This window comes from Rana temporaria, chromosome 9 (genome assembly GCF_905171775.1).
Source record: "Rana temporaria chromosome 9, aRanTem1.1, whole genome shotgun sequence".
NCBI lineage: Eukaryota > Metazoa > Chordata > Amphibia > Anura > Ranidae > Rana > Rana temporaria.
In genome coordinates this window covers 49,731,957-49,749,423 of record NC_053497.1, presented here as the reverse complement: position 1 = coordinate 49,749,423, position 17,467 = coordinate 49,731,957, and the positions used below count along the sequence as shown (strand labels likewise).

The window sequence follows — 17,467 nt, the reverse complement described above, 5'->3', positions numbered from 1 at the left end:
AAAGAAATACAAATTTAAAAAAAATGTTTTTTTATAAAAAAAGGGGGGTTGCCATCCAGGGGCCCTCTGGGTCCTTTAATAATAATAATATTTATATATATATATATATATATATATATATATATATATATATATATATATATATATATATATATATATATATATATATATATATATATAAAAGAAATTAAGAAATATATAAAAAAAAAAATTTTTATAAAAAAAGGGGGGTTGTCATCCGGGGCCCTGGGGAACTACATGCCCCTGGGGACCCCCAGACCTATTAATGGGACCAAAATGGCCCTTTAATAAAAAATAAAATAAAAATATATTAAAAAAAAATGTTTTTTTTATTTAAAAATAAATAAAAAATTGGGGGGTTGCCATCTGGGGCCCTGGGGGCCTCCGGACCCCTAAAAAAAAAAAAAAAAAAAAAAAAAAATTTTTTTTTTTTTTTTTTTAAGGAGGGTTGCTTTGGGCCCCCAACAGTGACAGGGCCCAGGGCACCTGCCCCATTTGCCCTGCGGTAAAGACGGCCCTGGCCATGCTGTACCTTCATTAACCACTTAAGGACCGCCTAACGCCGACATACGTCGGCAGAATGGCACAATCACGTACCTGTACGTGATTGTATAAAGCCCAGCGGTGGGTCGCAGGTGCGCGTGCACGACCTGGTCCGAAGCTCCGTGACCTCGGCCGCAGGACTTGCGGACCCGATCGCGGCTACAGTCCCGCAATCGGTCCCCGGAGCTGAAGAACGGCTAAACGGCTTCCCCGTTCTTCACTGTGGCGCTGTCATCGATTGTGTGTTCCCTAATATAGGGACGCACAATCAATGACGTCAGACCTACAGCCACACCCCCCTACAGTTGTAAACAAACATGAGGTCACACATAACCCCTTCAGCGCCCCCTTGTGGTTAACTCCCAAACTGCAAATGTCATTTTCATAGTAAACAATGCATTTTAAATGCATTTTTTGCTGTGAAAATGACAATGGTCCCAAAAATGTGTCAAAATTGTCTGATGTGTCCGCCATAATGTCGCAGTCATGAAAAAAAAGAAAAAAAAAAGAAGAAAAATAAATAAATAAATAGCTGGTCGCCGCCATTAGTAGTAAAAAAAAAAAAGAAATAATTGATAAAAATGCAATAAAACTATCCCCTATTTTGTAAACGCTATCAATTTTGCGCAAACCAACCGACAAACGCTTATTGCGATTTTTTTACCAAAAAAAGATAGAAGAATACGTATCGGCCTAAACTGAGGAAAAAAAATGTTTTATATGTTTTTGGGGGATTTTTATTATAGCAAAAAGTAAAAAAATACGCAGTGCCGAATCGCAAAAAGGGGCAAGGTCTTTTACCTGCATTTTGGTCCGGGTCTTAAAGGGGTTTTCCACCTTTTTTTTTTAAGTTTATTAAAAGTCAGCAGCTACAAAAAGTGTAGCTGCTGGCTTTTAATAAACAGACACTTATCCGGTCCACGGCTCTAGCGACGCGCCGGCCAGAGCTCCGCTCCTCGCCGGCCGGCGTCTTCATTCTTAGTGTGGGCACCCGGCAGTGACAGCTTTCGGCTTCACGGCCAGGCACCCACTGCGCATGCGCGAGCGGCGCCGTCCGATTGGACAGGCGCTCGCCTACAGGGAGGCGCTGTGAAAAGGCGATTAGGCTAATCGCCTTTCCAGCCCCTCGGCGGAAGTGGGACAGGAAGTCCCCTTCTCCTGAAGCCCCCACTCCTCCCCCCAAAAAAATGACATGCCAAATGTGGCATGTAAGGGGGCGAGGAGTGGGTTAAGCGGAAGTTCCATTTTTAGGTGGAACTCCTCTTTAAGTGGTTAAATGTAACCATATTGCTACACTTAGAGGCTCCTCTCTTCTACTTTATACTCGTTGTGACATGACGTTACTCTTATATCAAGACATCGCTTGTATATCAAGGCAACATTAAAAAACATTTAGCTTGTCTTGCAAAACGCTCTCAAACCAAGTTACTCTCAAACCAAGGTTTTACTGTATTTGTCCTGTTTACCATCATCATTGAAAGTAAAGGAAATCTCAAATGTTGAGTTGTCCCAAGAAAAATAACAGGGGGGGGGGGGGGGAATCTTCCAATGGGGACACTAGTTCTGGTGACCTGGGAGGCCCCAAGGGATCCCCTTATTTTGCAGGGATTTTCTCTCACTTCCTGTGCTGGTTATGGGACAGGAAGTGAAGGGAAATCTCCCCAATGGGACACAGATGGAAGAGAACACCTGGCAGGGTTATAATCCTCCCTTAGTCTACAAACAGCTTTGTCTGTAGTTCTATAATGAGGGGGATACATAGGCAGCCCCTGCTTCCCTCTATTGACCTGGCTGGCTCCATCACTGGCCCAGAGTTCCTCCTAATGCCTTCACTTGCTGCATGCTTGTTCTATGACAGAAGCCATTGGCATTTCAGGTTTCTCCCTCCATAGGTCCCCCTGGCACTGTTATACTGGAAGGGGGACCTATGGCTTGTCCCTGTTCTTATGGTGCTGCAGGCCCTGTCAGCCTGTGTGCTCTGTCCTGCTGGGACTTGTAGTTCCACAACCGCTGTAGAGCCCCTGTCAGCTCGGTGTGACCCCCTGCAGGCTGCCCTCCGTCACACACCTTCCCTTCTCCTCACAATTGATAGACGCCGGACAAATGAGGGCTCTCACCTTCCTTGGAAACGGCCTCGCTGCTGATTGGCTCCGCCGCCGTCACGTGACCTCAGCGGCACAGGTCCCCGGTGGTCGTCGTCTGTAGAGCGACGTCGCTGGCAGCTGGCAAATCACAGCGCAGAACCCGTTCTACCAATGGGAAGTGCGGCTCTTGTGTTGATACGAAACCCCGCCCTCAATTGATTATTAGAACGTCCCTTCTCCGGTTGGAAGCGCCAATCGCGAGTTGACTTGACTAGCCCCGCCCTTTGTCATGCTAAGCGTAGAGCGCTCCCCCAGCCTCTCAGCCAATTATAAGCCCACCTCGGAGTCATATGCCTGATAGCACAGCCCACTTTACGTAAGATCTTTTCTCCGCCCCTGATTTTTACTGTTACTTTCGATTTCCGCCTTTTCTATGTACTAACCAATCGTATCTGCAGGTTATCCAGCTTATACCCGCCTCTAAATACGCCTGGCCAATTAATGCTCTGACAGTTGTGGCTGGTTTAGCGGGAGATTTGAACAGAAGATGTGGGAAGAGAACGCATATCTAAGCTTACAGCCCGGCCTTCTCCCGCAACACTCCCCGCCTGGGCGCCGCAGGTCTGCCCGGGGACTCATGGCCGGCCAAGGAAAGGCCAACAGACAGGTAGAGCCGGGCAATACAAGAGACCCTGACCGAGCACTTTCCATGTCTGGCTCTATATGAGCTGCAGAATGACACCCAACTCCCAGCAGGACCCTGATCCCTGCGCGTGTGTCCTCGCGTCCCCTGATCCCTGCGCGTGTGTCCTCGCGTCCCCTGATCCCTGCGCGTGTGTCCTCGGATCCCTGCGCGTGTGTCCTCGGATCCCTGCGCGTGTGTCCTCGGATCCCTGCGCGTGTGTCCTCGGATCCCTGCGCGTGTGTCCTCGGATCCCTGCGCGTGTGTCCTCGGATCCCTGCGCGTGTGTCCTCGGATCCCTGCGCGTGTGTCCTCGGATCCCTGCGCGTGTGTCCTCGTGTCCTCGGATCCCTGCGCGTGTGTCCTCGTGTCCTCGGATCCCTGCGCGTGTGTCCTCGGATCCCTGCGCGTGTGTCCTCGTGTCCTCGGATCCCTGCGCGTGTGTCCTCGGATCCCTGCGCGTGTGTCCTCGGATCCCTGCTCGTGTGTCCTCGGATCCCTGCTCGTGTGTCCTCGGATCCCTGCCCGTGTGTCCTCGGATCCCTGCGCGCGTGTCTCCTGTATACCCGGATCCCTGCACGCGTGTACCCGTATACCTGGATCCCTCTGCCCCGCATTCCTCCACATGTGTCCTTCTGGTCCCGAAAACCCTCTGCCCCGCATTCCTCCACATGTGTCCTTCTGGTCCCGGATCCCTCCACATCTGTTCTGGACCCGGATCCCTCTGCCCCGCATCCCTCCACATCTATCCTTGACCTGTCTCACATGTCCTTCAGTCCCCCCCTCCTCTCTGCATCCCTCTACATCTGAGTTCTGACCCCACATATCTCTGCTTAGTGTCTGTCCTTCCGGGCCCAGATCTCTCTGGCCTTCTGGACATGTACCCTTCCACATCTGCAGCATGTCACTTGCCACCGTCGCCTGCTACCAGATGCAGCGTGTCGCTTGCCACCTTAGACTGCCACCAGTTGCAGCTTCCCACTATCTTGCCACCAGATGTAGAATGCCACTGTAGCCTGCCGGCAAAAATTACTAGATGCAGCTGGTCACTTTAAGAATTTTTTATGCCAATTTTACGTTTTTGTTTTTTTTCTGCAGTGAAATAAATTGTCTTTCTCGCAGCCTCTCCTCAGCGCTACAGCGTTTGAGAGAGCGGGAAATAGTCAAATGCGCAGTTGCTACTGTGTTCCATCCTATCCTAGAGTGAGAGGGCAGAACAGCAGTGATGCAGGGCGGGCGGTGAGAGATTTCCTCTCTCTGCTCACCCACCGCACCTTGATTAGTGCAGCCTTTGTGGCCCGGCTGCAAGCAGAGCACAGACCAGTGATCTGCCGAGCTGGTTCCAGCTATCGTGGAAGTTCCTGCGCAATCTGATCTGCCGAGATGGTTCCGGCTAACGGGAAACTTCCTTCAAGGACTGCGCAGGCGCAAACTTGCCGACGGAAATCTCCGAACCTCGGCCGGCATCCAGGGCGACATGGATTTCGAGGTAAGTGGCCATCATACTCTAATCCACGGGGATGTTAAAGAATGAGCCTGGATGCCGGGCGAGGTTCGGAGATTTCCGTCGGCAAGTTTGCGCCTGCGCAGTCCTTGAAGGAACTTCCCCGTTAGGGGAACATTAAGGACAAGTCACCGGCACCGCTCCGAGGGTTGGGGACCCTGCAATATATCAGTTTGTGGAAACAAAGAAAAATGTGTTTTTACATTTATTTATTTTTTTGTTTATTTAGCAAAAAATAATAAACCCAGTAGTGATTACATTCCACCAAAAGAAAGCTCTATTTGTGTGGGGGAAAAAAAATTCCCCAAATTTCCTAGGGGTACAGTGTTGCATGACTGTGCAATTGTCATTCATGGTGTGACAGCGCTGAAAGCTGAAAATTGGCCTGGGCAGGAAGTAAAAGTTCTCAGTATTGAAGTGGATCTTCACGCTCCCTACTGCCCCCTCTTACCCCCACTTACCTGGTTGTGGGTCCCACACTTTTAAGGTACTCGCCCTCCCAGTGGATCCAGCATTGTCCTGCTGAGATCCACCTTTTCCTCTCTTAATATCTGTCCTACTGGACCCAAATTCCTTTGCTCTACAATACTCCACAGCCCTTCCTGTTTTGGACCCAGATCCCTCGCCTCTAAGGGCCAGATTCACAGAAGGGATACGACGGCGTTTCTCCTGATACGCCGTCGTATCCCTGTTTCTATCTATGCGGCTGATTCATAGAATCAGTTACGCATAGATAGCCCTAAGATCCGACAGGTGTAATTGTTTTACACTGTCGGATCTTAAGATGCAATACCGCGGCCGCCGCTGGGGGGAGTTTGCGTCGTAAACCAGCGTCGGGTATGCAAATTAGGAGTTACGGCGATCCCCGACGGTTTTTCGCGTTCGCTACGTCGCCGCTAGTCTAGTTTCCCGACGCAAAGTTAGTCGTTTTTTTTTTGGTGCCTTAACTTTACACAGCAATCGTATTGCTGTGTAAAGTATGGCCGTCGTTTCCCGCGTCGAAATTTAAAAAATAACGTCGTTTGCGTAAGCCGTTTGGGAATACGGAATTACGCTACGCGCGTCGCCGTTCAAAAAAATTACGTCAATTCGCGCAAAGAACGGCGGGAGTTTGGAAACGGAGCATACGCGGTAGGTCCGGCGCGGGAGCGCGCCTAATTTAAATGGCACACGCCCATTTGAATTGGCCCGCCTTGCGTCGGAGGCCGCCGGCGTAGGTTTTCATCACAAGTGCTTGGTGAATCAGGCACTTGCGATGAAAAATTGCAGCGGTGTAACGTATATAGGATACTTTACGCCGCCGCGATTCTACGTGAATCTGGCCCTAAATTCCTTGACGGCTGTCCTCTACTGGACCCAGATGCCTCTGCCTTACACACCATCACAGCTTTTCCTCTTGTGGGTCCAGATTCAACTCCCCCTTTCCACTGGTGAACCCAGATGCTTTTTGGAGTGATCAAACTTTTGTCAAAGTCCACTCGTGACTGTTTCTCTACATCGTGGAAGTTCAAATAGAACCCTCTGTCCTGTGTTTTTTTTTTTTTTTTTATACAGCATTCCCTCCACCCCACTTTTTTGCCCAGCGGTCTCTCTTCTTCACCCAGATTTCTCTGTCCTGCTTTCCTCGGCAACTGCCCATTTCCTGGACCTGTATACCTTTTTGATCTGGAGTATTCAAATTCCTGCCAAGTCATAACTGGTGCTTTGGAGAATCATATAACTTTCCCTGGGTTACCATTTGAAAATAATGAGCTGTATGAGATTTTCTAATTTAAGATAGTACTAAGTGCATCCTGGGAGAGCACCCTAAGGTCTGGGTTCTATGCCCACAAGGCATCTCTTTATGCTTGCTATTGATGCCCCCAATTTTAACCCAGCCCTTTCTCCTACACAAAGGTACTGTATTTGCCGGCGCATAAGATGACCCCCTAATTTTCCAGCTAAAAGGTTGGTTTTGGGATATACTTGCCATATAAGACGATCCCCTTCCGACTAGTCTGTCTAGAAGCTGAGGGGGTGGCCGGTACAACCAATGACAGGAACAGGCTTTATTCAGCTTTTTTTAAAATCTCACTGTGCCCATTTGCATGCCTCACCTCACTGTGCCCATTGCATGCCTCACTTTCTCCATACCTGATTAACCGTGACATGCAGAGTCAGACTGCGGGCGTCCAGTGTAAAAAAGCCCTGCCTCGTACTGTTCCTTGATAGGCGGAACAGTCAGTTTTCCAGCAGAGACTGGCCCGTATTCAGATAGCAGTTACGACGGCGTATCTCCGGATACGCCGTCGTAACTCTGAGTTGCGGGGTCGTATCTATGCGACTGATTCGTAGAATCAGTTACGCATAGATTTCCCTAAGATCCGACCAGCGTAAGTGTCTTACACTGTCGTATCTTAGGCTGCATATTTACGCTGACTGCTAGGTGGCGCTTCCGTAGATTTACGCAAAGAATATGCAAATTAGGTAGATACGCCGATTCAGAAACGTACGTCCGCCCAGCGCATTTTTTTACGTAGTTTACGTTAGGCTTTTTCCGGCGTAAAGTTACCCTTGCTATATGAGGCATATCCTGTGTTAAGTATGGACGTCGTTCTTGCGTCGAATTTTTAAATTTTTATGTCGTTTGCCTAAGTCGTTCGCGAATAGGGCTGTACGTAAGGTACGTTCACGTCTGAAGCATTGACGAATTGCGGCGTAATTTCGAGCATGCGCACTGGGATTCTTTCACGAACGGCGCATGCGCCGTTCGTAAAAAACGTCAAATACGTGGGGTCACAATTAATTGAAATAAAACACGCCCACATCATCCACATTTGAATTAGGCGGGCTTACGCCGGACAACATACGCTACGCCGCCGAAACTTAGGGCACAAGTTCTTTCTGAATACGGAACTCGGATACGGAATCTGAGATACGTTACGCCCGCCGATAGATACACTATTGTATCTGAATCCGGGCCTCTGTGTTCAGTGTTCCTCCTATCACGGATGTCCTCTCGGCCGAGGACGTCCGTGATAGGCTGAACACAGTCTCTATTGGGAAATAAGGATGAGCTCCGGCGTGTTCGCACACTCCATGTGCAGAGCCCGCCAGGAAGTCGGAACGGCGCTGCGCTAATCACAGGCAGGGAGACATTTCCCGAGCTCTGCAGCCGAGCATCGGGATAATGTCTCCCTGCCTGTGATTAGCGCAGCGCGGTGCTGACTTCCTGGCGGGCTCTGCACATGGAGTGTGCGAACACGCCGGAGCTCATCCTTACTGGGAAACTGAGTGTTCTGCCTATCACGGAACAGGACGCGGCGGGGGCGTGGCTTTTTAAAACTGGACGCCCGCAGTCTGACTTTGCATGTCTCGGCTTCTCAGTATATACGGGTAATACAACAGGCGTATAAGTCGACCACCGATTTTTATTTTTTTGGGAGGGATATTTTTAAGCATAAAAGGTCATCTTATACGCTGGGAAATGCCGTATATATTGGGCAAATACTGGTGGTTGAAAGTATGGGGTGTGGGATGGCGTGTGCCACTGCCCCTGTGTAGGTGGCACTCTGTGAAGATAGACCAAAAATGTTAAAGCCCTTGTGTTACTAAGACTGGAAAAGGTGACATTTGTTTTACAAAGAAGACACCAATCAATGGGGGCTTAAACAACATTTTACAGTATGTGCTGATCACACCTTTAGTCTGACCTAAATGCAAGTAATGTGTTTTTCTTATAGGCGGAGCTAGAGAATGTAATGGGAATAACCGTTTCAAGCAGCAGCAGTTTAACTTGTGATCCCAACAATGGACTGATTGCCTATCCAGCAGGGTAACAAAGACCTTCTATTTGTAAAATGAATGTGAATATTGTATTACAGAAACGCGAATGTCTATGAAAATATTGGGGGCTTGTGACCTGCCCTTTCTTGGTATTTTTAATTCTTAGCAAGCCCTGAATGAACCTTTTGTAAAATCAATAGTAGCTATGGTTAATTGAGCAAGCTGCTATACTTGGAGGCGCTCCAGGGTGCCCCCCCCCCCCAAAAAAAAAAAAAAAAATGAAATAAAAATTAAAGGGGTTGTAAAGGGTTTTTTTTTTTTTCTAAATGGGTTCCTTTAACCACTTCCGTACCATAGTATGTCATATGACGTCCTGGACTTTAGTGGGGGATATCAGAATAATGACTGCAGCTACAAGCATCATTCAGATATCCTTCTCTTCAGCCAGTGATTCTGCGCACCATAAGAATGTACCCAGAACTAAACAAAGCCGCAATCGTGGCTAAAAGCATGAGATCGTGAATATATATATATTTTTTTCCCAGTCTCATGCTTTCCAGCTTTGAGGAGAGATGTGGGGTCTTATTGACCCCGCATCTCTCCATAAAGAGGACCTGTCAGACACTATTCCTATTACAAGGGATGTTTACATTCCTTGTAATAGGAATAAAGGTGATCAAAAAAAAAAGAGTAAAATAAAAACTTTTTTTTTAAACGCCCCTGTCCCTAGTAGCTCGCACTCAGAAGCGAACGCGCATGCAAGTCCTGCCCACATATGTAAACGCCATTCAAACCACACATGTGGGGTATCACGTGTGTTAGAGTGAGAGCAATAATTCTATCACTAGACCTCCTCTGCCATTCCATGAGTGTGCGCAATTTTAAAGAGTGACAAGTTGGGTATCTAATTGGCGTAACATCTTTCACATTATACAAGAGATAAAAAGTTACAATGACCGCCAATTTATTCCCTAGGATGTCTGCTTAAATAAATAAATATATATATTTATTTAATCTTTGGGGGTTCTGAGTAATTTTCTAGCAAAATAATTATGATTTTTACATGAATGAGAGAAGTTTTTTTTTTATTGAATATTTGTTTTTCCTTTCTAGATGTGTTATTGTCCTTCTATGTCCAAGAAAAAACAAGCAAGGTCATATAGTCAATACATGCAGGTGAACAACAGCTCGTTCTTTTTTGGGGTTTGGGTGCCAGAGATTGATCTGTATTTCTGCTTTATGTGGAATATGTCTGTAAGGTACATGTAATTGTTAGAGATTCTAATCCTAATTATGCTTTATTTTTTTATTCTAGCAAGACCCTGAGTGCTTTATCCTTCTCACCGGATGGGAAGTATATAGTCAGTGGAGAGGTAGGTCAAATTCCTGTGTTTTAGATTCTCGTACACACGACCGGTCCAAACCGATGAAAACGGACCGAAGTCCAGTTTCATCGGTCCAAACCGACCGCGTGTACGGCCCATCGGACTTTTGTCCTTCAGACCAAAGTTTTAGAACTTGCTTTAAAATCGAACTGATGGACGGCTGACCATCGGTCAAAACCGATGGTTAGTACACAAAAGCATCGGTTCAAAACCCGCGCATGCTCAGAATCAAGTCGACGCATGCTTGGAAGCATTGAACTTAGTTTTTCTCAGCACGTCGTGTGTTTTACGTCACTGCGTTCTGACCCGATCGGTTTTTGAACTGATGGTGTGTACGCACATCAGACCATCAGTCTGCTTCAGCGGTGAACTGATGAAAACGGTCCGTCGGACCATTCTCATCGGATGGATCGACCGTGTGTACGCGGCCTTACCAGTGCTGGACTTTCTCCCATCTCTTAATTAACAGCTCCCAACAGTCTTGCAACTTGGTGATCGGGCAGGAAATGTCTTTTTGTGCTTTAATGTTTGTTGAACTTGGTTGGGGTGCAGAATGAGCTTTGGATAGTCTGGGTTTAGTGCACAGGAAACCGGTAACCAGAGGACACTCTCTGCCATGTCTACTCTCTACAGTGTAACTTCCCTCTTGCCAGACACTAGGGGAGTAGACAATCCTGGGAGTCCAAACTCCAATTCAGCAACACTGGAGCATTTGCTCAAGGGGTTAAACGGCAGACAGTCTCTAGGACTGTCCTATACTATACAATGCTTCTCCTTTGAATCCCCAGGCCAGATGCTCAGTGAATCGCCTTGATCCAGCTCCAATCATTTCCAGCAAATATAGCCCCCCCCCCCCCCCCCCCCCCAGCTTGCCCTATACTGGGACCTTGATGAACTTCTGCAGACTTCAGCTAAACTGCCCAGAAGGGAAGCAGCCCTTCAGACTGGGATCTTCTTTTCCTGGAAAAGAACCCTGCTGTTTCAGACCCTAAACTACTTATGCCCTTCTCAGCCACCTACTGGGCATCCTGCCCCCGGGATTGGCTGAGATCACAAATATTTAGGTCTTCCAATACAGTACATTCTAGAATCCCACAAAAAAAGAAAAAAAAAAAGGGGGAGAAGTAGTTGAGCCTGCAGCCTGTGGGACCCAGAACAGTCAAACATATTCACACACTGCTCCAATGTTCACCAAGGAGCCAATGAAATACATTTTACCTCAACCTCTCTAGCAACCTATTTTGTGTGTGTGTGTGTGTGTTTTTTTTTTTTTTAATAATACAGTACAACCTTGGTTTGAGAGTAACTTGGTTTGAGAGCATTTTGCAAGATGAGCAAAATGTTTTACTACATTTTGGCTTGATATACAAGCGATGTCTTGATGCAAGGGTAGCATCATGTCACAACTGAGTATAAAAGAGAAGAGAGGAGCCTCTAAGTGTAGCAATATGGTTACATTTAATGAAGGTACAACATTTAGCAAATTATTGCTACACTTTGAAAAAAAACAATGCTTTGATATACAAGTGTTTTGGATTACAAGCATTCTCCTGGAATGGATTATGCTTGCAATCCAAGGTTTTACTGTGTGTGTGTGTGTGTGTGTGTGTGTTTTATTTATATATATATATATATATATATATATATATATATATATATATATATATATATATATATATATATAATATAACACTGGAGTCGAATCGCTTTGAATGCACCAAAGCTGAAGTCCTGGGGACATACAAAATGGTACCCATGCCATGGGGTCCCCCTTTTCCCACCTGCACTGCAATGGTTAAATACTAATTTGTGCCTGGGGCACCTGTGTTTTAATAAAATCAAAATCTGGTGCTCCCCTCCTCTCTCCAACTTACAGTGCAGGACTGCTGTTCCTGCATTGTACTCCATGATGACGGAGGTTTCGGGAGACCAGTAGCATGAAAGAAGGGGCCTGTGAGAACGATGTATAAAGGTTCAGTCACATTGCCGAATCTGACCGTATAATGTAAATTCCGGCATATTTTCCTGCCCAGGAGACAACAAATGCTGCGTAAGCCACCTATAGAAGTCGGTTCCTATAAACGCATATATACTGATACCTGTAGAATATGGCCAGATTAGGTTATAAGTTTGAGCCATAGGATGAATAAAAGTGCTAACCCCCCCCCCCCCAGAGTTGAGCTTTAAAGAAAAAAAAAAAAAAAACGCTATCTTTCTGTTACAGTGAACCTAATCAAACTTTTTTATTAAAATCTTTCAAAAGCCTTGCTCACTTTTTTCTTTTCTTCTTCTTCTTTTGTTGTATGTTTGATTTATTTTCAGAGCGGCCACAAGCCAGCCGTGCGGATCTGGGATGTGGCAGAGAAGGTTCAGGTCTCTGAGCTACTTGGACACAAACATGGAGTGTCCTGCGTCTGCTTCTCCCCCAACATGAAATATGTTGTTTCTGTGGGATACCAGCATGACATGGTGGTCAATGTTTGGGACTGGAAGGTAAGAAACTTGCTAGCTGAGCACTGGGAATATCTATAGTGGAGGGTAAACTAAAAGTTTCATAAGACATATCAGGCTGCCATTTATGGCTGACTTTTTCTCTAGTTTCCTGGTCTTGCTGACAAGCTGGTGTTAATTTTTATATAACACTATTTATTATTATTAATAATATTATTTTACCTGATCCACTGGTTTGTTCGCAAAATACATGCCTATCCAGCATGATCTGCTGTAAGCCACCGCTCCATCCTAGCACTCTGGGTCCTGTGCTGCTATAATCTCATCTGACATATTCAGAAGGCCGTCTGACTTTTCCTGGTTCTTACAGCCAGCCCCCGGATGTGGCGCAATGCAGTGGGCATTGCCAAGTGTGTACCCAGCATGGTAGAAATTGAGTTGGGGGGGGGGGGGGATAGGATGGCAAGTAAAAGGAGGTGAAGGTCTACTTTAAAGTGAACCTGTGTGTGTTTTTTTTTTTTTTTTTATATGGTGCTGGTCCAAACAGCTGCACATACCTTTTATCCCTCACTGCTCTGTTCAGTCCCCCTTTGAGAGAAGAAGAGAACAGCTTGGAGCTTGCACACGGCCGAGCTCTCTCCTCCCATGACTATTTGGCTAAGAGTCTGTGTTGATGGGCTTTGGGCTTGGTGGCTTTGAAAAAGCATGGGCTCGCTTTAAGGGTACTAAACACAAAAATTCTTTACACTGGGAAAAAAAGGGGTGCACCCCCCCCTTTTTTTTTCCCCCATGGTCCTCTGCACCAACTTGTTATGACGGGAAGAAGCCAAGCAGGTCTAGAAGGATAACGTGTTTTCAAGGGGTGTCCCCTCTTCTTCAGGCCAAAAATTAGAAGCCTTTGACCCTGTAGTGTCCTAGGGGCACCCATAGCCTAGAGGATTTAGAAATGTGATTCTTTATTTTAATTTTTCCCCAAATTATATATATATATATATATGTATATGTATATTAGGGCTGTTACTGATCAAAATTTTTCTGTTCGATCAATCGTTTTTTTTTTTAATCGATTAATTGACTAATTTTGATTAATTATAACGCACATACAGATCCAACTACTTTTAGCTGATCTCCTTGTGCAGCTACCAACAACTGGAAAAATGAATAGCGGGATACAAAAAACACACAAAGGCAGCACTCGATGGGAATAGCATTAAAACTTTTATAGTCAAGTAGGTAACCAAATAAATATTGCACTGGAGATAAAATCGATGTAGCTACATAAACTGTAAAAATGGTGCGAGTAATACCAAACGGTACCAAAATCAGTCATAAAAACATGTAGCTAAGTATGATACTGGTATAAAAATGTGTACAACAATACCACTGCTGAATCCAGATGAGGAGAGGTTAACATCAGTCAGTCGGCATGTAGATGTCCCATGAAGGGAACTATCACAACTCCCAGTGGATGGTTGTAGAATCCCAGGTTGATAGAGGGAAGTGATAGAGGGAAGTGTAACAGCCCTTGCGTTTGGCAGATAGTAAGGTCCCGCCGGCATGCAGATATGAAGGCACAGCAAAGGAGCCCTTCAGATGGACACGGCAAGCCCCGCCGGTGTCCGTGACGTCACCGGATCTCCGACGGAACTCCCTGAAGGCCCAGAAGCCGGCGGAGAGGCGAGTACCAATCAAAAGAATTTTAATCGATCAAAAAGATTTTGATCGATCAAAAAAATTAAAGATTAATCGATTAATTAAAAGTTAATTTGCACAGCTCTAATATATATATATATATATATATATATATATATATATATATATATATATATAGATATAGATATAGATATAGATATAGATATAGATATAGATATAGATATAGATATAGATATAGATATAGATATAGATATAGATATATATATATATATATATATATATATATATATAGATATATAGATATATAACCATTCTATGCCATTTCAATATCTCTACAGAACAATAATGTAGTTGCCAAGAACAAAGTCTCCAGTAAGGTCAGCGCTGTGTCTTTTTCTGAGGACAGCAGCTATTTTGTAACCGCGGGCCACCGTCATGTCAAGTTCTGGTATCTGGAGACTTCCAAGCAATCTCAGGTATGTAAAGCATCATCCTGCAGGCACAGAAACGTCACAGTGCAAATTCATTCTCGCTTGTTTTATTTTATAACGTCTAGATGTGCCTATGTATCCATATCCTTCCCAAGAGCTAAACTTCAGGCAGATATAAAAGGCAAACATTAGTGCAGCTCTGGAACTATAAATCACTGACTCATTCGGAAAAGGAGGAGGATGCGGGGACATTCAGCGGTGATCAGTGGGAGAGTTACAAACGCCGATCACCCGGGTAGATTTCACTAAAGCAGCTAAAAGCCGCAGGGGGAGAAGCTTGTAACTCCCCCACGTACCGATCACCACTAACTGCCTAGGTATCGGGTGAAGCATCGGAGCATTTTCCCGAGTACAAGTACTTGGGCAAATGCTCGGTATCGGTGCTGATACCGATACTGGTATCGGTACAACCCTACTTCTCATGCTGGTGCTCATTGTCTAGAGTTTAATTGTAAATGCAAAATGTATGTCTGTTACACAATATGTCCCCCACTACCTTGCTCTATGATCTGATAAAATCTTTGAAACCACTTGTATAGTCCGATCTGAACTTGCACAGCATGTTAACTGTGTGTGTGTGTTTTAGGTTGGGACGGTTCCTCTGGTGGGCCGCTCTGGATTGCTCGGTGACCTCCACAATAACGTGTTCGGTGGTGTTGCGTGTGGCAAAGGCAAGAATGCTGGCAGCACGTTCTGTATATCGTTTTCTGGAGTTCTCTGTCAGTTCAATGAAAAAAGAGTCCTAGACAAATGGTTGAAATTAAAGGTGAGACGAATAACTGCTATGAACTTTTTTTTTTTTTTGTATTTTCTGCTTTTGTTGTACAGAAATTTAGCGATTTGGTCATGAGGGAGAGGTGATAACCTCAAGGACAATGTCACAAGCTCCACATACAGTATGGTCTCCTCATTCATAGCCGTGTTATGTCCATCAGCCTTGATTGTGGGCCGAGGCCTATACATTGACACAGGTCCGCGCCAATCTGCCATCCCGATTTTTAGTGGTTTGAAGCAGTTTTACAATTAAAACTAAAGGACATCGGTCAAAACCATTGCAAAGACGTTTTATGATAGCTAGTCAGTCACATTCAACTGGACTGCAAGGATGAAGATGTTTTAGCTACTTATTAAAGCTGATTCTTTGGTTTTACTGAGTGTAGGGAGCATAATGCAATATTTTACACCCACGTGGGTACCTTTTTTTAGTTGTCGTCTTAATCTAATCACCATGAAATGTGATGGTATGTTCCTGTCACTGGTTAAAACCAAACAAGTTTTCATAAACTGCAAAACTCCAACATTTAGGGGCCATTCACAGTAGAATGCTGTGTGAAACCCACGTTTCTTGCTGGTTTCCCACACTGCATTTCAATCGCACTGCCTTTGTGATCTGCCTGGGTTGTCGGTGCAAAATTAACGACGCCTCAGACGCAGGCTGCAAATTGTGCGTTTTCCCACACCGGCTCACATGGCATTTTTGCAGTGCGTTTCCAAAAGTAGTGTAAGCAGTTTTTCAGCTCATTCAAAATGAATGGACTGAAATTGCACTGCACAGAACTACTTGTGTATCGTACAGAAACTGCACAGGATCCTGTGCTATTCAGTTTCTAGTATTACTACTAGCGGCTAGCGCTACTACTGGCTATACCATGATACAAAAAAATCACTGGCGCTCTATGGGAAAAAAACTTTTGTCCAATAACATACATAGACACCCTCGTATGGGCTGTGAACAGTCAGTGCTGCAGGATTCCAAGTACCCTGAAGTACCAGTCACAAAAAAAACACCAGAAAGAACTCTGCGCTCATGAAAGTTCACCAGTTTGAATCAGCTCAAAATTAATAAAAGAAAAAATAATAAGAGGAAAAATGAACATATAATAGAATCTCTATTTTTAGGAAAGTCCAGTCCTTTTAATCAAAAGCAATTTCCAAAATATCCACAGTGCACTTCAAAATGTATAGTATGCAAAGTAGTTCCCAATACCTGTATAACTCTAGCACACTCTCAGGGCTTCAAAGGGTTAAGATTTGCGGTTTCAGTTTCAGCTGTCTTTCGTGACAGATTCAATGAAGGCAATAGCAACAGTACATTACCCAGCCAGTGCGGACGTGGAGCGAATATCACTCCCCTGAGTGGTGCCAGACAATCCGGGATCCTGGTCGCTTCTCTCTGCGGGTCTGGGAGCGCTGGCAGATCCGATGGTTTCAGCCGCCGGGGACACAGTACAGAGAGGCCAATGACCGGCGACGCTCTCCCTGAGTGAGCGCGCTGACGTCTCACGTCTGAGACGCCGTTCGGATCAACAGGTTGTGATGCAGGGAGATGCTGGACGCCCTCTGGTGGACAGGCTGCAGAAAGCACTTTCTCTAAAATTCGTGAACAAAAAGTGGAGTTTTGATGGAAATGAAAAATTCAAAATTCTTATTAATGGATAGGAACTTCCATGATGAAGAGAGGGTAATTAAAAGTGTCCTAGACGACGCGTTTCGCGCTTTGTCACAGCTGTGACAAAGCGCTTGTTAGCGCGAAACGCGTCGTCTAGGACACTTTTAATTACCCTCTCCTCATCATGGAAGTTCCTATCCATTAATAAGAATTTTACATTTTTCATTTCCATCAAAACTCCACTTTTTGTTCATGAATTTTAGAGAAAGTGCTTTCTGCAGCCTGTCCACCAGAGGGCGTCCAGCATCTCCCTGCATCACAACCTGTTGATCCGAACGGCGTTTCAGACGTGAGACGTCAGCGCGCTCACTCAGGGAGAGCGTCGCCGGTCATTGGCCTCTCTGTACTGTGTCCCCGGCGGCTGAAACCATCGGATCTGCCAGCGCTCCCAGACCCGCAGAGAGAAGCGACCAGGATCCCGGATTGTCTGGCACCACTC

The 17,467-nt window shown here is 45.5% G+C and overlaps 2 protein-coding genes across 4 annotated transcripts in view; one reads left to right on the top strand and one right to left on the bottom strand.

The window, feature by feature from the left end:
- LOC120913460 (zinc finger protein 808-like) overlaps positions 1–2,852 on the bottom strand; it is a 31,906-nt gene extending 29,054 nt beyond the window's left edge. The window contains exon 1 of one of the 3 annotated variants that reach the window (XM_040323397.1): positions 2,682–2,852. The gene's annotated coding sequence lies outside the window, so the exon portion shown is untranslated. Of the gene's footprint in view, positions 1–2,631; positions 2,656–2,681 lie in introns of those variants that run through there. The other 2 variants (XM_040323395.1, XM_040323396.1) reach the window with 2 other exon arrangements.
- A 230-nt stretch (positions 2,853–3,082) lies between these two features.
- LOC120913459 (WD repeat-containing protein 62-like) overlaps positions 3,083–17,467 on the top strand; it is an 86,346-nt gene continuing 71,961 nt past the window's right edge. Inside the window, exons 1-7 of the mRNA XM_040323394.1 lie at positions 3,083–3,315; positions 8,557–8,648; positions 9,713–9,775; positions 9,915–9,972; positions 12,307–12,477; positions 14,427–14,564; positions 15,166–15,345. Of these exons, the coding sequence (XP_040179328.1) occupies positions 3,196–3,315; positions 8,557–8,648; positions 9,713–9,775; positions 9,915–9,972; positions 12,307–12,477; positions 14,427–14,564; positions 15,166–15,345 (822 nt within the window). The 5' untranslated portion in view covers positions 3,083–3,195. The remainder of the gene's footprint in view (positions 3,316–8,556; positions 8,649–9,712; positions 9,776–9,914; positions 9,973–12,306; positions 12,478–14,426; positions 14,565–15,165; positions 15,346–17,467) is intronic.